At 44.7% G+C, this 25644-nt stretch overlaps 1 protein-coding gene across 9 annotated transcripts in view; it reads left to right on the top strand.

The window, feature by feature from the left end:
• FRMD4A (FERM domain containing 4A) overlaps window positions 1-25644 on the top strand; it is a 595439-nt gene that overhangs the window by 488706 nt on the left and 81089 nt on the right. For all 9 annotated transcript variants that reach the window (XM_036460347.1, XM_036460307.1, XM_036460315.1 and 6 more), the window contains 3 exons: window positions 54-119; window positions 430-487; window positions 4445-4531. In XM_036460347.1, coding sequence (XP_036316240.1) covers window positions 54-119; window positions 430-487; window positions 4445-4531 — 211 coding nt within the window. The remainder of the gene's footprint in view (window positions 1-53; window positions 120-429; window positions 488-4444; window positions 4532-25644) is intronic.

The raw sequence follows: 25644 nt of genomic DNA, 5'->3' as shown, positions 1-25644 counted from the left end.
TCAGCTATTGACTCAGTGAGTGTGGTAACAGAACCCTTTTCTTATATTTTCAGTGAGGACCGAGTGATTGAGCACTACAAGAAACTGAATGGCCAGACCAGAGGTCAAGCAATTGTGAAGTAAGTGCTCCCCAGTGCTCCTGAGATTGTGTATGTCAGGGTGTTCAGTTCTTCTCAGAAAGCCATATCTCTGGGGCTGGGGGGGGTGGGGGGAGTAATTCAAGTTAATTTCCAAGTAAATAATCACTCCAAGAACTTTATCTCTCTCTCTCTCTCTCTCTCTCTCTCTCTCTCCCTCCCCCCCTCTCTCTCTCCCCCCCCCCTCTCTCCCTCTCTCTCACACACACACACACACACACACACACACACACACGTACATGATAGCAATTCTGCCAAATAACCACCCTGTATGTGTGTTTTGTCTTCCCAGCTACATGAGTATCGTGGAGTCTCTCCCAACCTATGGGGTTCACTATTATGCAGTGAAGGTAAGTGAATTCATTTGCTGATGGTTGTTAAGCCTGTCCTAACTTTTTTTTTTTTTTCCTAATTCTCATTTAAAAATATTTCTTGAAGATTTTTGGGGGGCATGGGGGTTGGGGAGGACTTAGTCAGGAATATTGCATCTTCAGAAGGATTAGAGCAACTTTTCCCCAGGGTAGTAGGACTGGTTTCAGTTACTCTCCAACACTCAGCTTGGTTTTTGAAAAGTGGGTATGACAGGTCCCTAACTCCTTTCATTCTCAGAAGGACCCTGAAAGATCAAGGCCTCAGAGCCTCTAAGTAGGAAGATTCCATCTAAATACATGGAACTGCAGAGAACAGAAACATTAAGCAGAATCAAAATGGTTTTTTTTTTTTGGTGTTCAAACACCATACAGACAACTTGAGAGGTGGACTGGGGTTGTTGGCTGACAAATGGAATGAAGGATAATACTGTGATGGCAAGTTGGACCCCATTCTAAATTCTCTTTAACTTTATTCATAATATCCCATATTGGGACCTCTTCTTTGAAATAATAGATAATGGGCTACCCATGTGTTCTATGATGAGAAAAAAGAGCAGAAAACACTTCTGAATTCAGATACTTTCACCAGACAACCTGAGATTCTCTTGCTCTTCTACCAGTTTCTTTTTTCTTGTTTCTGCCCTACTGTATTTTTAACTTCTGTAGAGTATGATAGAACATTTACCATGTTTTACTCATCTTTGTGTCACCTGGGCAGCTTGCACACTTTGCAAGTCTTTTGTATGCGTTTAAGTACCTATATCGTCCAGTAAACTGCAGGCATTGGATGGCAAACACTGTGCTGTATTTGGTTATATTGTCTTGGAACCCAGTGTAGTGCCTGGCACATAGATTTACTGAGTGTTTATTGAAAGCTGAATTGAGTAGTTGGATGTGTACATTTTCATCATGGGAACAGATGTTGGAACACTCTTTGTGGAGCTGAGTTCTGAGGCATATGCAGGAACTCTAATCCCACCCAGTAGCCCAGCACAGGGTCTCTTAAAGCCTGCAAGGGTTAAGTTCTTCCTGATGTCCTACCATATTTCTTCCTACCAATGGAAGCTCCTTTTTTTTTTTTTTTTTAATTCTCACCTGAGAGTGTGCTTCCATGGTTTTCTAGGAAGAAGAAAGGGGTGGGGGGAGGGGAGAGAAGCATCAACCAATTGCCTCCCACACCCTTCCAACTGGGGATTGAACCCACAATCTAGGTTGTGCTTCCACCAGGATTTGAACCTGTGACTTCTGGTGTATAGGGCAATGCTTCAACCAACTCAGTTCCCCAGCCAGGGCCCAATGTAAGCTCTTAATCCCTCTTCATCTCAGTCACAGAACTCATAGAACCATCACAACCATCCCTGCCCTTCTCAAGCCTAAACTGTAACGTGTCATGAGGAAAGTGGTGTAACATTTTGAGCTGTCTCTAATCCCAAAATAAAGGTGAATTCTCTATGGGGAGATTACCTCATGTAAGGCCGTGCACTGGAATGTGGCCATTGAAGTCAGTGGCAGTCAATTGGGTTTTATATAAAAAGCGACTCAAAATCCATTGTGCTGGCTGAGCCCATTTCCACTTTGTTACCATAAAGGAAACATACGGATCCAGCAATAGTTCCTGACATACAGGAGGCATTTCACAGAAATACTGACGTTCTCTGTTGTGGAAATAGTCTTTGGGGATAGGTAGCCAGGAGGCTGCTTTCAAGAATAGGAACCAGAAACTCAGGAATTCCTGGACCACATTCTCTTTTTGTTCTTAGTTTGATCTCATCTCCATCACTTATAATTAAAATAGAGATTAAGACATTTGTTTCTCTAACTACCCCCACAAAAATCTTCTAGATATTGAAAGACTATAGAGACATACTGTTAATGAAGATGGATTGAAACGGGTAGATTGGAAGTCTTTGAGATAAGGCTTCACCTAGTCTTTTACTTCTTACACCCATCCATGTTCCATTTCTTCGTCAGCCCTAGAGTGTGACCAAAAGGTGGCCTCTAACAGCTATGATTTCTGCCTTCCAATAAAACTTCAGAAATGTGCTCGCTCCTTTGCAGTGTTAAAAACCAGAAGCAGGCCATGTGACTTTCACAGTGCCAAATGCACCTGTGGGTTTGGATTTTGGAATCTCTAGGCGTAAGCAAATGCTCTCCTGCTTTCTTGGAAAATGAACACAGGAATCCAACAAGCCTAAACCACTGTATCAAGACTCCCTGTTTGCTGGCCTTGTGATTTTGCAGATGCCATATTCCATGGTGTGATGACAACACTTCCCTAGTCAACCTAGCGTTGCCCTGAAACGTTTCAAAAAATTCAAAATATATTTATTTTGCCCTTTATCTTTGTGCTCAACTTGTATTCGCCTCACAAATATTTGGTATTTGAAAACCATGGAGCCAATTTTGAGTTTCAAGACATTTACAATGGGGTGTATTAAGTGACTCATCAACATGGCGAAAGGCAGCTTAATAGGCCCCCTGTCAGCTTCCAGCATTTGGGAGCTTGAATTAACAGCTCAGTCATCCTACTTGAATATACAATTACAGCTTACAGTCTGGTGCCAAGAGGTCTCTGTTAAAGGAATAAACAGAGGGAATTGGTGTTTCTAATTCAGTCCTCAGAATGTCTAGGCTTCAGTTTTGCTGCTTTGCCCAACAGCATGAGTCACACAATCCTGCAGGCACGCTGCTGTCCTCTTAGGCTGAGCAGGGCTGCATAGAGAGCACCTGCTCGCTCCACCCTTGCCCTCCTGGGAGTAGGGGAGTGGACTAGTAGAGCAGGACTGACCGTTTGCTTTAGTTTATTTGTCTTTAAAGTTAGAGGAGTCTTAAACACAAGTTACTAAGTGAAAGAACCTCATGTAAAAAGCTACTGTCTGGCCTGGCCAGTGTGGTTCAGTGGTTGAGCATCAACACAGGAAACAAGAGGTTGTCAGAGTGATTCCCGTTAGGGCACATGCCCAGTTGTGAGGTCCATCCCCAGTGGGGGCTGTCCAGGAGGCAGCCGGTTGATGATGTTTCTCTCTCATCAACGTTCTTATCTCTCTATCCCTCTCCCTTCTTCTCTCTAAAAATCAATAAAAACATTTTTTTTTTTAAAAAGCCACTGTATGATTCCAACTCTATGACATTCTGGGAAAGGCAAAACTGGTTGCCAGGAGCTGGGAGGGAGTGGAGGAGTGACGAACAGTGGAGCACAGGTGATTTTTAGGACAGTGAAATACTCTGTGATATTGTAATGGTGGATACGTGTTGGTATGCATTTGTCCAAACCCATGGAATGTACAGCACTTAGAGAGAACCCTAATGTAGTGGCCTTGGGGTGATGTGGAGTGTCATGTAAGAAATGCAGCACTCTGGAGGGATGTTGATAGTGGGGCAGACTGTGCATGTGTGGGGGCAAGAGGTGGACTAGAAATCTCTGTACCTTCCTTTCAATTTTACAGTCACCCTAAAACTGCTCTAAAATTTTAATAAATTATTTCTTGAGGAGTGGTTATCCCTGTCCCCATGGTCCTTTCTAGCTCTGAGCTGATGACACTTTCTCTGTTCAGAAGGCTGTTATATTAGAATGCTCAGCATCTCGGATTTTCCCTTATGGTGCCCAGGACTGAAAGCATAACATCTCAGGAGAACAAAGAATAAGGCATCTGCTACTTACTCATAAAGGGGGAAGAACCATGGCTATGCTGTTGGGTAGGAACTGAGCTGGGTAGGAACCGAGCTGGGTCTCCAGCCAGAGCACTTTCTAGGACACCTGCTCTATCCCTGACCATCATTTGAAGACTGGGCACTACTGCTAAAGTAAAGTGTGGAGAGATGGGCTCTGTTCACATCAAAAATGTTACTTTTCCTTGTCTTGAGATGAACCAGGAGGTCTCCTGTTTGTATTATCTTCTCTGGCCCATACTTACGCATATTCTGTTGGTGTCCCAGGACAAACAGGGGATCCCGTGGTGGCTGGGACTGAGCTACAAAGGAATCTTCCAGTATGACTACCACGACAAAGTGAAGCCACGGAAGGTATGTGCTCCCTCTTGTGAGAGACAGGAACAGCGGAGAAGTGAGTAAAGTATGTATGCCAAGCAGCCTGGGCCTCTGGGCTCACTGCACCCTTGCTACTGTGAGTGTGTGCAAATTACTACACAGAAATCCAGCCTGAGCTCCCTGGGTAAATGTTGTTGTTGTTTTTTTGTTTTTGTTTTTCCGTCAATAATGAAAGTAAGCAGTTATAATTATTTAAGGTGAGACTGACTCAGCTCTCCCTGAGGAAATGGGTGAAAGCACTCTGAGGGATTGTCCTATTGCTTAATTTCTGGGGGTGCTTTGCCTTCTGAAAAGGGGGGACAAGGTCATTCTTGAATCCTGAAACTAATCTGCATTTTCCAAAAGCAGTGTGTGTGTGTGTGTGTGTGTGTGTGTGTGTGTGTGTGTGTGGTAAAGGGAGCTAAAAGAAAAGATTGTGAGTCCCAAAGAGATGAAAAATAAAGAGGCGTGAGAGGCATTTCTGCAAATCCAGTACATATTTTATGGCGTGTCACAAGTGAACAGAAATCTGGGGAAAATCAGGTCATTTGCCAAAAAGAAAGGAAAGCAGAGAGGGATCTGCAAAGTCATTGTAAACACAGAACAGAATGTTTGAAGGGGGCACAGTGCTTGAGTTTTCTCTGTTTTCATTGACACACATTTTTCAGACCAGAACAAATTGAAAAATTATAAGGGAAAAATATCTCTGAGGCAAGAGCTGTCATTCAGATCCTCTGGCAGAAGATCATGGAAAGAGGCCGGTGTATAGTTTAAATCCTGAAATACATATTAAAAGTCTCAAAACCACACTTGCTGTAGGAGAGAGAAAGCAATATTGATCCATTATGTCATTCCAGATTGCTCTCCAGACTTTGTTAGTCACGCCCAGGATTGAAATGCACAGCTGAGCATATCTCACCTATCCTGTTACATCCACTCTCAGCCAGCTCTTTATCATTCATGGGGGAAATGTTCTGTGTTGGGGAGGATTTTCACTCAATTCATCAAACCTCAGTTAAGTTCTAAGAAAAGATCCTGAGCAAATGATGCGAAGGAATTCTGTCTTAGGAACAATTCAGTAAGCACCTGGCTATTCAGAGCATATTATTTTGTAGCTATCTCCCAAAACTCTCTAGTTTGCACTTGGATCCGTAAAACAGGAATTGGAGTCAAACCGGTTTGGCTCAGTGGATAGAGCGTCGGCCTGAGGACTGAAAGGTCCCAGGTTCGATTCCGGTCAAGGGCATGTATAATACATTGGTTGCGGGCACATCCCCAGTAGGGAGTGTGCAGGAGGCAGCTGATCCATGACTCTCTCTCATCAATGTTTCTAGCTCTCTATCCCTCTCCCTTCCTCTCTGTAAAAAAAAAAAAAAAAAAAAAATCAATAAAATATATTTAAAAAACAAAGAAAAACAAACAAACAGGAATTGGACCCTATGTTCTTATTTTCTCTCTCTTTTCCTTGGTCACACTGTCTCTTTCTTCCTGCTCCCCTCTGCCTTTTTCCCATGTAAGTGCCTGTGCTTTTTCTCCTCAAGTTTTCTCTTCACCTCCTCCTTTTCATACTGACAGTCCTCTCTTTTCAACCTGCATGGTGGTTTTTCTGTTTGCAAGAACCAAGAATAAATGCTCACAGATCCTTTACTAAAATGCTGGTTACACTCTATCCAGCTCTTCATTGCCCACATTGGTAGAAGGTCAAGGCCAGTGTGGACACTTCAGTTCCATAGCCGAGTTCATGAAAATCAGCAGTGGAATTCTCTCTCTCTCTCTCTCTCTTTTTCTCAGCATTTTGAAAGACATGTTAACAAGTACCCATATGTTTTCAGTTTAAGTTATTAATATGTTTAAGTTTGCTTTGTTTCTCTAATTGAGGTACTAATGAAGACTGAAGATGTAACAACATAACATGTGATGTATGTAAAAAGCAGGGTATGACACATTCCAAGGCCTCAATAAATTATAACTGATAAATTAAGTGGCTCTTAAGACTCTAAAATAGTTTTCAAGATAAGAAGTAGGAAGTCAGAGGTATGAATAATCAGCCATTGAGTAAGAGCATTTACTCTCATTTGTGGGGATGTAGGGTATGTATGGGAGGGAGGGGGGCAAAAAAAAAATCAATAATATATATATATATATAAAATAATAAATAAACAAAATAAAAAGATTAAAAGAATGAAAAAAAAAAAGAATGAATGTACAATCTGACTGTGAAATTAAGAGCAGGCCTTTGAAAGCCCGTAAGAGGAAGAAACGTCTAGGTTTCATTAGCCCAAGGCATACCTGCCTCTGCTGAGACCTGAGATGAGACTTCAATACCAAACTAGACACTAAACCAGAGCCAAGTTAAGAAGTCACAGCTGCAAGAAGAACCATGCCGGTGCTTGTTCTTCTTACATCAGCATCGTCACCATCACAACAAGGCCATGTAAGGCACCTGTGGGTCCCTGAATCAGTGTGCATGCCCTGGCTCCAGACCTGTAACTATAAAGAGAGGCGTGTGGTGGTAACGACTATCTATGCAGATTCGCGTATAAGGTGCCCAAGGGCTACTTTCAGTGCTTCAGGCCAGTGATGTTTAACCTCAGCTGAAAATCAGAAATCACGTGAAACCTTTTGAATGTATAGATGCCTCCTTCTCCCCCAGTCCCACTTGCCCCCTCTCTGACCTGGCCACTGAATGTTCAGAAAGTCTCTCTGATGGGGAGCTGGCATGGAGCACCACCACCCAGCGTCTGTGCTTCCTTTCCAGACACAACCTCCGGAGGGTCAGCCGGGCTCCGCAGGGTGTGCGGCATAGGAGAGCTGGGACGCTCCAGCCAGCCTCTGTGAAGGATGGCCCTCCAGGCGGTGCCACTCCTCTTCTTCAGGCCAGGCCCCCAGTAAAATGCTCAAGAATCCTGGAGTGGCCCCCAGCTCTGTGCACCTGAAGACCCTTCTGCGGCTGAGGTCCTGCCTTACACTTTGACCCATTTCCTGGGGTTGTCACATGGTGCCACAATCAAGAGCCAGCAATTCAAAGAGAGACGTGGCAGAGGTGGGCCGGCTCCCCGTCCCCTGAGGAACTTGAGGCACCTCTGGTGCCCCTGGCATGCACAGCTCTAGTAGCATCAGGAAGCCGTTAGCACGCCAGGCAGCTGAGCAGCTTCCTGTGAGAGTTGACTCAAGTGGTTCCAGATGGCCCACCAAAAACAAATTTTAAGAATGGGTGGCTAATGGCTGCCAAGAAATGGGCAGGGTAGTAGCTGGTTCCAGGTTCTCTGATTGGGATATAGTTTGCCATTCTGGCCACAGATGCTACCCTAAACTGCTTAATCCTCATTTTGAAGTCCATGGTAGCTATGGGAGAGGTGGAGTCAAATATAGAGTGTCTCACAGGTGGAATGGAGAGAACATTTTCATCCCCTCTCAATCACACAACCTATATGCTACCCGGGCCTTCTAAACAAATGGGTACCCAACCTTGCAGAAGTACAGCCAGCATGCAAGCTGCTGATGTTTGTTAGAATAAAAATAGCCTCTCTGCCATCGGAGCACACTTCGGGAGTAGCCAGACAAGGAGGAACACCCAAATAAGGTGACTTGGCTTCTGTGTACATTTGGTCCTTCAAGGCCAACTTCAGAAGTTTAGAAGTACATATGCAGAAGAATAGCCCTGCAAAAGCTAACCAGTAAATAGGACTTTAAGGAAATTATATTTACTTGCTTCAGAATACTAGCCCTTGCTTGCAAGTAGGAGTTCTTTAAAAAGTTTAGGCACTGCCTAAACCATTTTAGCTCAATGGATAGAGTGTCGGCCTATGGACTGAAAGGTCCCAGGTTCGATTCTGGTCAAGGGCATATACTTTGGTTGCGGGCACATCCCCAGTAGGGGGTGTGCCAGAGGTCGATGTTTCTCTCTCATCGACATTTCTAACTCTCTATCCCTCTCTCTTCCTCTCTGTAAAATATATAATTTTAAAAAATAAATAAATAAAATAAAAAGTTCAGGCAGAACCTCAAACAGTATTTGAGGACAGGTTGCAGAATTTCTTACAAGCTATTCAATATCGTCCCATCTGTCACTAAATCCTTCTATTTCTCTTCATTATCCTGCCATGTTTTCCCTCTCACTCAGCCTGTCTCTATGCTCCTGTGCTTACTGAAATGCTATAAGACTTTGGAACTTCCTTTAGCTTATCTCAGCTCACCTCTGTTCTTTCCCATAGCTATGGTTTGATGGTTTTTATGCACAGTTGTTGAGTGTGGTATTAGAATTCGGGAATGACAGATTCTACATGTCCAAATGCTTGGGTGAGCAGTGGTGAGAGGTGGAAGGAAGGTCACAGTGGTCGAACAGAAACATCTTACAGCTGCGTAGATGATTTTACCCTATTTTCTCCTAGCTGCCAATTTCCATTTCAACATGTGCATGTGTGTAGAATTGGAATGCTGGGTAAGAAGGGTGTCCTTTATTTCACATGTTACAGTATTCTTGGCTTCAGGGAATAATGAAAGTGTCACTAGAAGTGTTTGCATTTACAGCCAAGCAAAAGAGAACCAAGCCAGAAAGAAAAGAAAAAAATGGAAGGGAAGGGGAGGGAAGGCAAGGCAAGGCAAAGGAAGGGGAGGGAAGGGAAATGCCAGGTGTGCAGAGTGGCCACAGTGACGTGCCTTGAATTGGTGCCCATCGCTTTTAGGCAGTGATGCCTGTACAAGCAGGACTTTTCCTTTTTTCTTCCTTAAGAGCATTTGAATGAAAAGTTTGTGATGTATGTTGAAGAGCATTGTTTATTAATTCTTACAGAACCGGGGTCACATGGGGCAGAGATAAGTAAAGTGGACCTGCATTCCTTAGGTCAGAGCCCTAAAAAACTTTGAAAGCTCTCATCTTTAGGCTGATCTTACCCTTCTTAGCACCACCAAGACCAAAGGTGTTGGGAGGTTAGCCTCTCCCACATTTAAGACTCAACTCCCCACCATTTCCAAACTGAGCTGCTTCCTGTCATGTCCTTGTAGTTGGCACTTTTCCAACAGACCAGCCATCGAATCCTCAGAAACCATTATAAATTATGACAGAAATGCTTTTTGAACGGGGTGCCAAGAGAGTTAGAATAAAGGCTCCTCCTGCAGGCTGTGTCTGAGGCTATTAGCATTGAAGAAAAAATACGTGTGACTCCACAAAACCTCCTAGAAGGGATGTTCAGTATCTGCAAGCATCACTTATGGCTGCAGCCACTCACCAGCCCATATTTAATGAGCTGTCTCCACTGGAAAGGAATGGCAGTGCTGGTCCTTGTTGCATTCAACAGACAGCATTTACTTATTTATTTGATGTGCAATTAGGGGCGTTTTTATGTACACTTAGATGCACAATTAGGAGCACTGTGGAGTCCCTCTGAGGCATTAGGAGAAGGAATGAGACTAAATGGTCTGCTGCCATGCCCAAGAAGCCTGTGTGGCTTTCTCTGGTTCCTAAGAGAATTTAGGATGCAGGAGTAGTAACTCAGGGAATTGATGCATTACTGTCACCCCCAGGTTAGTAAAGATTTTTGAACTGAGATGATGAGGCAGGAAGAGAAAACAATATTTACAGGAAATATTCCATTAGCTGTGAATTGACTCCCAGCAGAGTTTGCCTGCTAAATTATTCAGCATACTAAGCACTCCATTAAGTGCACTGCTGACTTAGTTTTCAGCTTCTGTTTGGATGCACTTGGCTTATTTTGGGGTTGCTGAGTCCTCCACCTTGGCTGGCCCTGGGTGGGTGCCTTCCTCATCCTATTATCTGTATCCTCCTTGGAAAGCACATACTATGAACCCCAGAGAGGAAAAACTCCATTAATGCCTTTAGCATTTTTAGCATTTAGCTGCCATTGCTCTTTCTCAGGGTTGGATCAAAGAGCCTCACTGGTTGTTCCCTATCAGTCCTTCAGATTTCATTCTGCTGGGGGACCTGGAAGGGTTCAGTGCCTGTGAGTGGCAGGTCTTGGCCATGGGTCACCTAGGAGGTACTGCCTCACAGCTAAGATCAGCCTGCCAAAGGAATAATGGGCTGAGGATAGGGGACATAATCTTTCATCCAAAATAACTCTCCCATAAAGAACGAAAAAAAAGCAATCGTATTCTAAGAAAATTGACATGCCCTTCCGAAAGCATCAATATTAGACATGCTCTTCTCCAATAATAGGCATAGCTGAATTCTCTCTTTCTGAACTAGGACCCCCACCTCCCTTCCATGCAAGAATTGCAGTCACCTAACAGCACTGAGCTGAAGCTAAGCTTTAGAACTTCAGTGGAGGGTGTTAATAAGAAACCCTCTCCAGTAAAATGGTCTCATATGAGAATGACCAGGTGCTTGTAGTGTGCCAGGTCCTGCTCTGGGCTTGATCCCCAACCGGAGTGTGCAGGAGGCAGCCCATGGATGAAGTTTCTCTCTCATTGATGTTTCTATCTCTCTATCCCCTCCCCCTTCCTCTCTCTCTAAAAATCAATAAAAACATATTTGAAAAAAAAAAAAAAAAGGTTCTTCTGAGAATATAGCATGCCAGGCTCCCTGGGAAGCAGAGGCTGAGCTGGATTCACACCCAAGAAGCTCATTGGGCAGTGCTCTGAACCTAACACCAGTGAGGAGAGGGAAGGAAGAAGGACTCCACAGAGAGAGAAGCTGAGCTGTCATGAAATCTTGGATGAGACCGAGTTTGGAATGACCCTCAGAGCCACTGTTGTGAGGCTGGGAACCAAGCCCTGGAGGCGATGCAGATACAGGCCATAGAGTGTGAGGACCACTCTCTAGGGACAGGAGACTGGGAACTTCCTCTGTGATTTTACTCTGTTGTTTAACTGTTGGAAGATATTTTAGTCTGTGCTAAAACATCAGATCCTTCCCTAGAGCAATTTCACCTCCATATCCACTCAAAGGCCCAAAATAAATCTCAGAGTCTCAACCTACAAGGAATTCTGATGCTATTAACTCACTTCCTGTGTATGCAAAACGTTGTGGTAAACAACGTATTTAACCTCTCTTGTGCCTCTCTTTTTATGTCTGTGAAATGGAGGCTCTAAGACACAGGAAACAGTCTAATTTTCTTCCTCTTGAACACGTTTACATTCCAAAGAGTTTCCTGTTCCCAAGATTAAAGTGCTGTTGCCCTTGACAGAGCAAATACCATTACAGTCTCTTTTACACTGAACGGAGAGGTGAATCGCCGAGAAGAGCAAACAACCTCTCTTTGTTAAGAAGATTAATTTTTTTTTTCCTGGTGATTGGACCTGGGAACCGAGGGTCCCTCAGTTCCCACAGGCTCCTGTGGAGGCCATTTCTCAGCTGATGCTGTGTAAGCCACACTTCCAAGGGCACCAGCATGCATTGTTCTTGTATTCCTGTCGAAGCTGCCCCCACAGGGGCCATGCTGGTGTCAGACTGTCACACTGCAGGTTCTGGCATAGCCCTTTGGGTGCCACATTCCAGCCCCCACCTCAGGCTCCTATTCATCGCGGTGGCAAGATACCTGCCCTGGCAGTCGGGAGAGCTCAGTTCTAGCTCTACTTCTGCAAAGCGTGATCCCGGGCCATGTTCCCATCAGCGAGGTGGGTGAGAAAGAGGACCAGGAGTCAAGGCCGAGAGGATTTGGAGAAGAGAAACCAGTCAGAGGAATGCAGTGAGGGCCAAGCTCGTTGTCCAGCAGGAAGGACTAAAGAATAAAAGAAAGAATAAAATCAGCACGTTCCCAGAAGAAAGTGGTAGCGAGAAAAAACGCTACTTTCCAAGTAGGTCTATCTTTGTTCTCCAGTTCATCCAAAGCCCGAGCTAGATTTGACTCGATGACCAAAAGTCAGGTAGGCTCCATGTTCAGTGCATCTGATGCAGCTCAATGAGTAAGCAGGGGTCAGGCAGCAGCCTTAGCGGTTCCCAACATCAGCAGCTGCTGGTTAGGTGCTCCAGGTGGTCCGAATTTACTTTCTCACTACCTTTGCAGAAGGCATTCGTCCCCTTTCCCTTAATTTCTATCTTCCTGAATGCTTTATATTCCCTTTGAGGGGGAGGGTTTTGAGAGTCATCAAAACCATAAGGTTTAAAATGTTTAAAATACATATAATACAAAACTTACTGTCAGAACCATCTTTGTGTCCAGCGGAGTAGTATTAAGTACATTCACATTGTTGTGCAGACAACCTCCTGGACTTTTTCATCTTGCGAAATTTAAACTGTCCCTCTAAACAACTCCTCTCTTTCCCCTCCTCCAGCCCCTAGCAACCACATTCTATTTTGTTTCTGTGATTGACTATTCTAGAAAGCTCACCAGCTGCCCCTGAGGAAGACTGGGGGGTCATGGAGCAGAGGGGAGGAGCCCCCTGAGCTGCCTTGGCCATGAGGGCCCAGAGCCTTCAGGCTCATCTGCAGAGACCCCGATGGGGACCGGGGAGCAGGACCTGGTGGGAGGACCTCAGACTAGTCGGGTGGTATATGTGGGAGGAGGCTTCTTGGGAAGAAGAGGCGTCATAGGGGACTCGGGGGTTTTGTCCAAGACTGCCGGCTCCTTGTAAGTAATTCATTTTACTGAATTTGAACTGATTCATGACTTATCCAGGCGGGGATTTACCAGTCTCAACAGTTAAAGGCCACAAGAAAGCTCCTGGTCACTGTCTGAGTCTCCCCAAGCCCGAAGCACCCACAAACCCACTTTTCTGTCTCTCTGGACTTACCTGTTTCAGACATTTCATATAAATGAAAACATAATCTGTGGCCCTTTGCATCTGGCTTGTTTCACTTAACATGATGTTTTCCCACTATTGCACCTTGAAATATAGCATGAATCAGAACTTCCTTCTTTTTTAAGGCTGAGTACTTCCTGCTGTCCCCTGATGTTTACTTAAGCATTTTCTGCAATGACCCAGCACCTGAGGTGCCTTAGGTCTTTGCACCCGCTGTATTTTCTCACACAGCTGCATGGCTTTGACCCCTAGTCTTCTGCTAGTGATTCAGCTGTCACTTCTGTGCAGCCTTTCCCAAATACCTTATTAACAGGGACAGCCCCCTCCTGGCCTCCGCTGTGTTTGCCCTTGGAACATCTTACCCTCTGACATTTTTCCTGCTGAGTTTTCTTACGTATTTGCTACCTCTTCCCTCACAAAAACATATAAAAGTTTTTTGGTTTTTTTTCCACTGTTGTATGCCCGCTGCCTAGTCTAGTGCCTAACATGTGGTAGATACTCAATAAATAGTTGTTAAGTGAATAAAGCCGAAACCGGTTTGGCTCAGTGGTAGAGCGTCGGTCTGAGGCCTGAAAGGTCCCAGGTTCGATTCCGGTCAAGGGCATGTACATTGGTTGCGGGCACATCCCTGGTAGGGGGTGTGCAAGAGGCAGCTGGTTGATGTTTCTCTCTCATTGACGTTTCTAGCTCTCTATCTCTCTCCCTTCCTCTCTGTAAAAAATCAATAAAATATATATTTTTTTAAAATAGTTGTTAAGTGAATAAAAGCAGTCAGGGCAGAATATCCAGTAGCTTATTGTGACCCACCATGATATTGAGGACATCTCTGTAGGTGTGTGTAATGGCCCAATTGGAATGGATAATGGGTAAAGCCCCTATAAGGAAGGGTTTGAGAGTGAGACATTGCAAGGGAGGTGAAGGCAGGAGAGAAGCATGAGGGCTTCTCTAAGCTGAGATTATTGATGAGAAAATGAAAACCATCTACAGAGTTCCCTACCAGTCCATCTGGACTGTTCCTCAATTTTCTTTTTTGTCCCTTAAACCAAAAGGACCCAAAGAACTAACAGAAATGATATTGAGAATGAATTTTCAGAATCCGGAGACCGCTGAGCAGTTCTGGTTAATCTGGTCACCTTAGAAGCGGGGAACATTAGGCTGGAAACCACTGCTTGTTGAACCCGGCAGCCTTCACTTGTCTTGGAAGACCTTGGCTTGTTTCTGCTGAGCTGTGCAATACTTAGCAAGATCTGTGAGCTTTTAAAAAAATCTGCATGATTCAAAGGGGAAACCCAGGCTGAACTGACCTTCCTGAAAGTGTGAACTTGTGTAACACCAAAAGCCTGACACAGCCAGGAAGGAGTCAGTGTGAACAGGCCATGGGCTCAGTGTCAGCCCTGCAGGTGGGACCAGCCCCCTGGGAGGGCACTGAGGTGTCTCCAGCTGAATGAGTGGTGAGAGCCACTCCAGGTCAGGGCTGGGATTCCAGCTTGAGCCCAGGAGCCCCAAGACTCCAGACTAGACTTCCCCATTCACTTTGCAATCCAGTGTCATTCAGACAGAGCCACCAGGAGGAAGGACTGCAGTTCGGGCTGGGGCTCTTGAGCTGGCACTCATGGAAGCTGCCCTCTTGCTACTTGCCTTGCAGTTTAGAAATGTTTTTGTTTGTTTGTTGTTAATCCTCGCTCAAGGATATTTTTCCATTGATTTTTAGAGAAAGTGGAAGGGAGGGGAGGTGGGGAGAAACATCAATGCGAAACTTCAATTGGTTGCCTCCAGCATGCACCCGGACCATGGCCATGGATTAATTCTATAACTGAAATACATGCCCTTCACTGGAATGGAACCCAGGACCATTCCAAGTTCCAACACTCTTCCCACTGAGCAACACCAGCTAGAGCTAGAAATGTATTTTTAACAAAATGCCTAGGTTCAACCGATGGCTCCTCATATATGGGAGTTGCCTGAATTTCCTGCAGAGAAAGATTCAGATATCAGCTCTTACCATTGATCATCTGTGACTTTAAGAAAGTGACTTAATGTCTCTGAAATTCAGTTGCAATAATACCTACCTCATAAAGCTCTTCACTCATTCATTCACTCAGCAAATAATTATTGAGTGCTTAACACACCCCAAGTATTGGGCCAGGTGCCAGGAGAATACCTTCAAGGTACCAAGTCTGGCAGAGAAGGCATTTGAATGAAATAGGAAATTGTAACATGGGATGATGATTGCTTTGGCAGAGGATGTATATGAATATCTGGGTGAACTAACACGGATTGGGCTGAGAAGCCGGGGGTCAGGGACAACTGTGGCGACAAGAAAGTGGTTTAGAACAGCCTGGGAGTAGGAGGTGCCATGGCCTCCTCTGTCCTCATGGCTTTCCTCAGAGTCACAGCTCCTGAGTTGCCCTGCCCAGGACGGAATTCCCCCAGGGAAACAGGAATGAGGCAGAGCTTAACCAGAAGCAACCCTCCTGGGAACAGAGGTTCTGGAGTTAAAACTCTCACCTCTAAAAAACATGCCCTCATCTCTCTTCTTCCTGGGAAGGAAAAATGGTGGAGCAGATGCACAATTGCTCCAGCAAGAGGATCCTGAGAGAGAAATCGCCAAATTCAACCAGGGCCCCAACTGCAGAGATGGCCTCTCTGGCATGCCAGCCAGCTCAGGGTGGGACCCTCCAGAAGGAAGTCAGGGCTGAGGTGGGGCAGTTCATGCTTCCCTCTGCTGGCTACAGCCATCGCTGCTGAGCTGCCAGCAAGACCACAGGTGTTCTCGGCACGGCCTGACTTGAAAAGCAAGCTGCCAGCCCTGGCCCGGTGCCCACTGGGCCTCCGTGCTCCCTGAGAGGCTTTGCAGCCAGAGGCTGAGCAGTACCTGAGGTCTGAGGCAGCAGGCAGTCCCCTCCTCTGGGTACCCACAGAACCATGCCTGCAAGCCCTCCCCTCCCCCGCAGGTTGGGCCAACTCTCAAAGCACTGGCTGTTTTAAAGTGTACATGAGCTACTCTTAAATAATTATTCATAGGGAGCCTTGTGGCTTACTTGTTTTAGTGTTTGTTTGTTTGTTTGTTTTAGCTTTGTTTCACACGAATATCATTAGGGTAGAGTATTGGCATTACATTTTTTTTTTTTCTTAGCTTGATTATGCAGGTTTTAGTCATGCGTATATGATAGAGTCACAGCTCCTGAGTTGTCCTGCCCAGGACAGAATTAGGGTAGAGTATTGGCATTACCTTCGTTTCTACACAGAGCCGGTTGCCAAGCTCTTCTCCATTCTCTCCCTGTCTTCTGTGGAGTCCTGGGAAATCAGGGGCTTACTGTGACTCCACACCTCTGGACAGAGCTGCCAGACATCAGAGGACTGACAATTGCCAACACTCCTCCCCTTCCTGATCTCCCCTCCCCCTAAAAAAGAGAAAACATACTTCCCCCTCTAAAAAGAAAACATACGCTTTCCCAAAGTCTGCCCTCTAAAGTGGTCAAAACAAAAAAACCTTACCATAGCCAACAGGAGAGAAGTATTTGCCATTGAGGTGAAATGACCTTCACAGATGTGGCAGATAGACCTCAAACTGACTCCTTTGAAGCCTCCCTCCATTGACACAGGTCACAGCAGGTAAAGTTGGCCTTGGAGGGTTTGTCAAGGAAAGCCTGGAGCACAGAGGATAAGCCACACTCCTGGCCACAGTGCTCATTGCTGGAAAGCCCAAGCTAGACCCCAAAGTGGAGCTCACTGCCACCTTCTCCCTGCGAGCACTAACCCTCCTACACGCCCGGCCACTCTGAGGAGAGTAGAAATGACATGAGTAGGCTGAGGATGAGAAAGGAAAAATACTTACAGCTTCTCTTTAAACCTTTTACATTTGCCAAAGCTTTATGGCATGTCTTTCTGCAAGGAGAGCCAACGTACACAGAATAAAATCATAGACAAGGAGAGGCCCTCCCAGGAGAAAAAGATAAGGAACCGGAGTCCAATCGGCAAAAATAAAAAGGCCTGTTTCTCTCCAGGCCTCTGAAGGAGTTGTTGACCCTCTTGCTCTTTCTCCTCTACAAGTAACGACTCGTCAAACCAAAGCTGAAAGGTTTTTGACGGGTTAAAAAGAGACCATTTGTGAAAGGGTCAAGGCCTGGCGCTCTGGGTGTCTGTCACTGAATTAACCAAATCAGTTTAGACCTTATGTCCTTCGACAATGAGGAGGAGGCAGCCCGCCAGAGGGACATCTTGATCCCATCAGGTCTAGCTGTGGGGAAAAGTAGCCATTGTTTTCTTTGCTGGGGCTGTGGCCCTCTCAGAATAGAACAGATGCCAGGAGGCACCCCCACCCACACTCCCTGCCCCTCTTTCGGTGCAGGTAAGAAGGGCATACTCATTTGCACTTTTAAGCAAATTACCTGTGCATATAGTTGGCCCATGTTGGAGGGCCTGATTTGGTTTACAGTAGAGCCCATTCCATATAATACTGAGGCATATTACAATAGGTACTTTCTCCTCAGGGTGAGGTGTTGCGATTAGAAGAGATAGAAGGAAAATGGTCAATGCTCGCTCAGCCCATAATTGCAGTGGACCCAGGACCTGGCTGGATGCGAATGGACCAAGAAGCCCAAAGACAGTGCCTCCAACACCAGTTTAGCTGGAATGCTAACCTGGGTTTTGGCTCACGCTTACATTGTAATAAATCCAATTAACAGAAAACATTTTTTAAATGACCATGTCACCATATTAGCTATCTTTTAAAGAAAATTACACAAGCTTGTACTTTGGGCTGATACATGTTCAAAGTAGCCAGAACTAATTTTTTTTTTCATTAAGAAGAATGCTGGCATGTAAATGACGGAGGGGAAAGAACATAATAGTATCTAGAACCTATTGACCAGTAACTCAGTAATAAAAAATAAACATATTGGCTGTCGACACCTTCACTCTGAGAAGAAAGCCCAACAACACAGGCCAACTGTGTTCATAGGTAATTCGCCTACAAAGTGCTAATGAGTAAATATACTGGCTACCTTTTCACGCACTTTATATGTACCAGTATTAATGTATTAAATCAACAGACCTATGAAAAAAAGGCTTGTTATTAATAGTAATATTTTGAAGATGGGAAGACTAAGACACAAACTATATTGCTAACAATACACAGCCAGCAAGTGGTAGACAGTGTGGTTTTGAAATACATGATTTTAATCAGTACTAGCATGTGCTATCCCATAAGTAGGAAATGTTCTAAGACAAGCTACTCGATTTTTAAAGTCCAAAGAGGAGCAGTGTGACATTGGAGATTTACAGCGCTGACCTTCCCGCCCACAGGATGTAGGAATGCCCACACACGCACAGCCCTCCCTTCACAGAAAAGGAAGCTGAGATGCAGAGGGATTTACCATGTCAGGAGTGTCACTGAGGCCTCTTGACTTCCAAGCCAGCATTCTCACCCAAAAAGTGATGATTGGAAACCACGGAGAATAAGTGATGGATGAATATTGATTGTCTGAGACAAACACATGGGACATAAGGGGGTGCATCAACTATGGATTTTTAAAAGCTTGATGCAGAAACTATAGATGATTTTCATCGTTTTAAAAATGAGATTGCATTGGCTTATAACATTGTACCTATAAGTTTCAGGTGTACAACATTGTAAATTGGCATCTGTATACACTGTAGCATGCTCATCACCAAGGGTCTAGCTTCCATCCATCACCATACATGTGACCCATTTTACCCATCTCACTCTCCTCCCCCCGGATAATCACCCATCTGCTGTCTACCAGGTACCTCTATGAGTTTGTTTGTTTGTTTTTATCCCACATGTGAGTAAAATCATATGCCATTTGTCTTTCTCCATCTGACTTATTTTACTTAGTAATAATATCCTCAAGATCCACCCATGTTGTCTCAAATGGCAAGATTTCATCTGTTTTATAGCTGAGCAGTATTCCTGGTTATGTGTACATGCCACATCTTCTTTACTCATTTATCCGTCATTGGACACCTAGGTTGTTTCTATATCTTGACCATTTTCATATTAGTGTTTTTGTATTTTTTAGATAAATACCTAGAAGTGGAATAACTGGATCATATAGTTGATCTAGTTTAATTTTTTGAGGAATCTTCATATTGTTTTTCATATTAGTGACACCAATTTATAATCCCACCAACACTGCACAGGTTTCCATTTCTCCACATCCTCCCAACCCTTATTTCTTGTCTTTTTTTATAATAGCCATCCTAACAGGTAGGAGGTGATATCTCATTGTGGTTTTGACTTACATTTTTCTAATAATTAGTGATGTTGAACATATTTTCAGGTGCCTGTTGGCTATTTGTATGTCTTCTTTGGGGAAAATATCTGTTCAGGTCCTCTGCCCATTTTTTAATCAGGTTGTTTGTTTTGTTTTTGTTGAGTTGTATGAGTACTTGATATATTTTGGATGTTACCTTTTATTGGATATATGATTTGCAAAGATTTTCTCCCATTTGGTATGTTGCCTTTTTGTTTTGTTGATGGTACAGATGCTTTTTAGTTTGATGTGGGGTTTTTTGTTTTGTTTTGTTTTGTTTTTGCTTCCTTGCCATTGGAGTCAAATCCACAAAAATATCACTGATGTTCTTGGCTCTTTTGTCATAAATTATTTGTCCCTGTATGTATGGGTTTATCTCTGGGCTCTTAATTTTATTCCTTTGGTCTGTGTGTCTATTTATCTGTCAGTCAGTGCCACACTGTTGTGGTTATTGTAGTTCTGCAGCATAGTTTGAAGCTGGGGCAGAGGGTGTGTTGCTTCTGGTTTTGTTTTTTCCCCTCAGGGTTCCTTTGGCTATTTGGGTTCTTTATTATAGTTTCATATAAATTTTAGTATTTTTTTGTTCTATTTCTGTGAAAAATGCTCTTGAGATTTTGATAGGGATTGCACTGAAACTGTAGATTGCTTTAGGAAACATTGGAATGTTAAAAATGTTAATTCTTCCAGTCCGTGAGCACAGAATATTTCCATTTCTTTGTGTCTTTTTTCAGTTAACTAAGATGACTTTAAGTCACCATGTATCATGAATGCTGTCTGCTTTGTGGATGTTGTCTCCTCCCAACCAGATTTAGATTGTGAGGTCCTTACAATATAAGTGTGCATTAAGCATCACGTCCCTCCTTTTCCTGCTAGCATGGGCCCATACAAAGTACACCACTACTTGAGTGGTTGGAAAGGATACGGGGCATTAGATACTCCCTAAAACCCCAGGGCCTAGCTGCTTCTTTAAGCATGAAGTAAAATATAGTGCATGCCTATGTAACTGACACAAAACCTCTGAGGTATGGTGTTGACCCACTAAAAACACATATGTGCTCCTATTGTTCCCTAGAATGCTCCTATTGTTCTCCTGGAACAGCAGAGCCTCATCATGTTTTCTGAGCGCACAGGCCTGCCTTTCTTTGTGGTGCACCTCCATTTTAACTGAACTCCCTCCACTCCTCCTTTTGTCCTGTAGCCCTCAGGGTGTGTGGCAACTCGTTTTTATTTACTGAAGGCTTAACCAGTGAACTGCCATGCATCCAAAATGGAAAATATCCCCATTACTTCCATATGTGCTGGAATATTTACGAATTTAAGTTAACATAATTTTCTTTACAAACCCAGAGATGTCCCTAGCGAGTCTGATTTTAAAATTGGGTGACTGGCGTTGATATTTGAGGCTTGTGGCTATAGACACACGTGTTTGTGGGGAAGGTCCATTGCTTGTGTCTATAGACACTTATGGCTTACAAAGGATTAAATATACCCAGAGATTAGTGAGTGACATCCCTTCTAGAAAGTGAACAGAGCAGAAGTGACATAAAGAAGTACATTTTCTAGAATATATGTTTCCTTCCGGGCCTGGAGACTATTCCTGGCCATGAGTCCAATTCTTCTTAGAAGACAACTTGTGGCTGGTGTTGAGAAAGCACTGGGCATCACACAGACTGCTAAGGGCCTTTGAAACAGGGATCATTTCCTTACTCATCAGCTTGAAACGGCTTTGTCCTCACTCATCGTCAGGTCTTCCTGGCGTGTTAGAAGAAGCCCAGGACAGAAGTCACAAGGGTGGATCCCAGCATCAGTTCCTAATTTAACTGTGCCAGTCCTTTACCCTCTCTCCCTTGGGCTTTCTTAATCTGCCGAAAGAGGCAGCTGGACCAGATGGTTGCTGGCATTCTGTGCAATGGTCCCTCTGGGAGAAGCAGGAAGTTACTCAGAGAGAGGTCATTAAGAGGCTTGATGACTCAGCCTCAGGGACAGGAGGAAGACAAGACTCCCTGAAGCCCAGTCAAGAATCAGAGCCACCAGAGTGAGCTTGCTCTCAAGACTTTATTTCCACCTCATTTTGCATGCTCACCCACCACCCACGTGCTGTCTCGGCACTCAGTAAACACTTGTTGAGAGGAAATCTCATGGAGTCAAGGCCCTTTCTCTGTCTCTGGTGGTGGTGGGAGGGAACATTAGCCCTTTCCTGCCCCCACCGCTAGCCGTGCACAGGATGTGGGAATCCAGCAGCCCAGCTGATAGGGCCAGTGACTAGGCCTGCCCATGAAGTGTTTACATGCACCCTTCACACGGCTGGAAGGTCGTGTTTATTCGCCAGGTTTCTTTGGTCTTCCTAATTGAACGTTTTCCATCTCCTATTTTAGACTTAAGGATATTGAGTCCCAAAAAGGGGAAGTGGGAGATCTGTGATACCTTGCAAATACAAGTCTGGGTCAGAAATTACAACTCCTCATCCAGTACCAGCCCTGGTCCCAAAGGTGGTGACAGACACCTTCTCATCTCCATGGAAACACCTCCAAGTAGTTTCTGTACACTAGAACCAAGACAAGTGAATTATTAAGGCTATTCTTTATCATCATGATTTTTGCTGTTAGTCCTTGATTGAAAGCTAAGGCATCCCTGAGTAGACTACCAAGGCCATCCAAGTCTCTAATAAGAGAAGGAAATCATGTCATCCAGAAGGGAAGAACATTTGCTATATAGGATTAAAAAGATTTGGTTTTTTATATTTCCTACTTATAGTCACACTATTGCTTATTTGTAAAATTCATTCTACTCATAAAATGAACCAGCCATTAGTGACTAAGAGCTCTTCCCACTAATTAGTGGGCCCATGTGGAAAGGAACATATTAGAGGTTAGAGTAATGGGCATGTGACCCTGACTCCTGTTTCTGGTTCCTTCACTGGCTTGCTGTGTGGCCTTAAGCAGTTTTTCCGAGCCTCACTTTCCCTAAGAAGCAAGTTTCCCACTCACTCTTCTCGGGGATGCTAAAAGATCAAAGAAGGGGTGTTTACAGACCTATTAAACATGCCCCGATGAAGTTTATTAGAATGGCCTTGATTTGATAGTATTAATTAATAAATCCTTTGATTATTGATTGATAGACCCATGTATTTGAGCTTCTAATTAGCTCCTTGGACATAATAAGCCACAGTGGTTATACCAAATCCTAAGATAGGTAGAATGCGGTTCTCAAGCCACATGAGGCTCTTTGGCCCCTTGAGTATGGCTCTTCCACAAAATGCCATGTGCGGGCGTGCACATACAGTGTGATTGAAACTTCCTGGCCTATACGCAGAAATCGGTTTTCAGCTCTCAAAAGAAATTTCAATCATTGTTCTGTTGATATTTGGCTCTGTTGCCACAGGTACTGTCCTAAGGGAAGTAGCACAGTCATAATGATCATTGTGTGTGTGTCTGATGGGCCATCATTTGGAGTCACAAAGCACATGGGCATCTTTACCTGGTGGCTAAGAAGCTGCAGGGAGCCAAGGCCAAGTGTCTCTGTCTGCTTGCTTCTTGTTTTTACCTTGCCAGCCTCTGTGGAGGGTTTAGCAGGCAGGGCCTGTGAGCTGTGCTCCATGAAGAGGCAGTGTATTTACAGCAAGGAGTGGCCATCTGGTAGGCAGCTCCTCGGGCACAGCTGCATCCTGCTGCCTTCATCTCCCTGCTGCCCAGCCCCACCTCCTCCCTCAGTGAGGAGAAAGGGTCAGGCCAGTGTGCCCACAGGGGCATCCCTCTGATTCCTGGGATTCTGCTCATGTCCCAGTGCAATCTCACCTCACTTCCACCTCTCTTTCTAGTATCTCTTTTGCAAATAAATAAATAAATAAATAATACATACATACATACATACATTGTTTTGAACCCCTGCTTAGATCAGACATGAGGGAAAGCATGGTTCTGCCTCCTGTTAGAAAATGTCTGCAGACATCATCCTGGGAGATGCCAGAGCCAGGCAGCCAGGGTGCAGTGCCCAGGGCAGGAGTCAGGGAAGCAGCAGTGGCAGCAGATCGAGGGCCCACAGCAGAGCCAGGTGGTTTGGTTGGGCCGTTGGCAGAGGCTCGGATCTCCACACCAACTGCATGGGGAGCACTTCAAGGGAAAGCCCAGCTTGTTCTACTTTGCAAGGAGCTGTGGAGGGAGGAGCTGCCAGGGAGCCACACCAGTCTGAGTATTGGCTCGGTTTCTTCACCAGGTCAGGGGAGTCCAAATAAAAGGCCCAAGAGAGGTGTTTGCAGGCACCCTCACAACAGGTTTACTTTCTTTCCTCCTGATGGAGCAGGGACAGTAGACTCTGGGTGGGCACCTTACCCCAAATGCTGCCTACCCCAGGGCAGTACCTGTGGCACCAGAGCCAGCCAGGACCAATGGTGGGGACTGGGGACATACTTTGTAGGCTGGGTACAAAGTGAAAATGCTGGGCCCTTGATCCAAACTTACAGAGAATTTCAACCTGGTGACAGCAGAGCAGTAAACCAAATGGGCCCTTCAGAGCACAGGGACCGGGGCCCCAGGCAGTGGTCCTGGCCATGGTGGAGGCAGCACAGGGCTGAGGGTGCCCCTCAGAGACCAGCCATCTTCCATCCACCCTTTTCTTCAAAAAGAAAGGGAAGAGAGAGGGGGCGGGAAATAATTCTGTACACTTCCTTAGAGATTCCCAGCATGCAAATAATCAAATTGTATTTTCTTAAACCCCATTGTGAGAGCTTGATAGAAATTGGGTTTGTGCCTAGTGTTGGTCTCTTTGATGTCCGCTAACTGGGAGATGAGAGCAGTTTGGAAACATACAGAAAGAAGCCCATGGAACACAGAAAAAACTACACCATCTGTGAGTGGCCAAGGCATAGGAGGAGGAATACTGAATTATTAATATAATAAAATATTTCCAGCTTTAAAAAAAATTTTTTTTAAAGAAAAGAATAAGTTTGATTCTGAGTTATTCATTTTTATGTGCCAGGATTTGGGAGAAGTCAGAACAAGTAGGAATCATAAGATCCAAGTTCATTGAGCGCTTACTTTGTGCCAATGAGCGGTATCTAGAAGGGGCCATTAATCCCATTTCACAAATGGGGAAACTGAGGCTAAAAAAATGTTGTCACTTTGCCTAAGAACAAACAAATTGGATGTAGGAGAGCCTGGACTCACACAGATGTGGTCAGACTTTGGAGCCTGTGTGCTGGCCACTTCGGACCGTGTGCTCTGCCGGGTTATAAGGTCATTGTCAGCGATCCGATGGTTCTGCTGCTCTTGTGACTGTGGCCAAGTTCTAGTGGGCTGTCTATAAGTGTCTGACAAGCAAGGGTCAGAGAGAAGCTGTGAGGGTTTTCATTGAGGGATTTAGCATAAAGGCATCAGCAAGGAGCCTGAGGCTCAGCTCTGTCATCTGAGCCATGCAGGCTCTGTGAGGGCCACATTCCATCTGTCCCCACACAAGCTGTCAGAGCCAGCATGGGGCTTCGGGTCCCTTGCTTTCCTGGAAATGTCTCTGCACCAACGTGGAACCACCCCTAAAGGAGAAGGAAAGTATAGCTTCCCTCGGCTTCATAGTGACATGTACTGCGTGAGCTATGGACCACGGAGGAAGCTCTAATACAGGAGAGTGAGGACCGCCTCCTTGGCACATGGAACAATCATCAAATTCTGTCCAGAAGGTTCTGAAGAGAAAAGAATGCAGCCCTTCTAGAAGCAGCTTTTGTTTGTTTGTTTGTTTTAAATTTTTTTATTAATTTTTTTGAATATATATATTTATTATTGACAGTATTGCTGATGTCTCCTACCCCCCCCCCATCCTCCTCTGCCCAGCCCCTACCCACCCACCCCCAGGCCTTCACCATCCTATTGTCTGTGTCCCTGTGCCATGCATATAGGTATGTGAGTTCTATGGTTTATCTCTTCTCACCCCCTCCCCCAACACCAGGAGCAGTCTGTTCCCTTCCTCCATGCTTTGGGTCTTATTTTGTTGGTCAATTTATTTTGTTCATTAGATTCCCAGAACAAGTGAGATCATGTGATATTTGTCTTTCTCTGATTTGCTTATTTCACTTTGCATAATAATTTGCAGGTCCATCTCTGCTGTCTCAAAGGGTAAAATATCCTATAAATTGTTTTTATTATT

Source organism: Pipistrellus kuhlii, unplaced genomic scaffold, assembly GCF_014108245.1.
Source record: "Pipistrellus kuhlii isolate mPipKuh1 unplaced genomic scaffold, mPipKuh1.p scaffold_m20_p_1, whole genome shotgun sequence".
Classification (NCBI taxonomy): Eukaryota; Metazoa; Chordata; class Mammalia; order Chiroptera; family Vespertilionidae; genus Pipistrellus; species Pipistrellus kuhlii.
The sequence above is the reverse complement of the archived record's forward strand: the minus strand, read 5'-3'. Positions and strand labels throughout refer to the sequence as shown.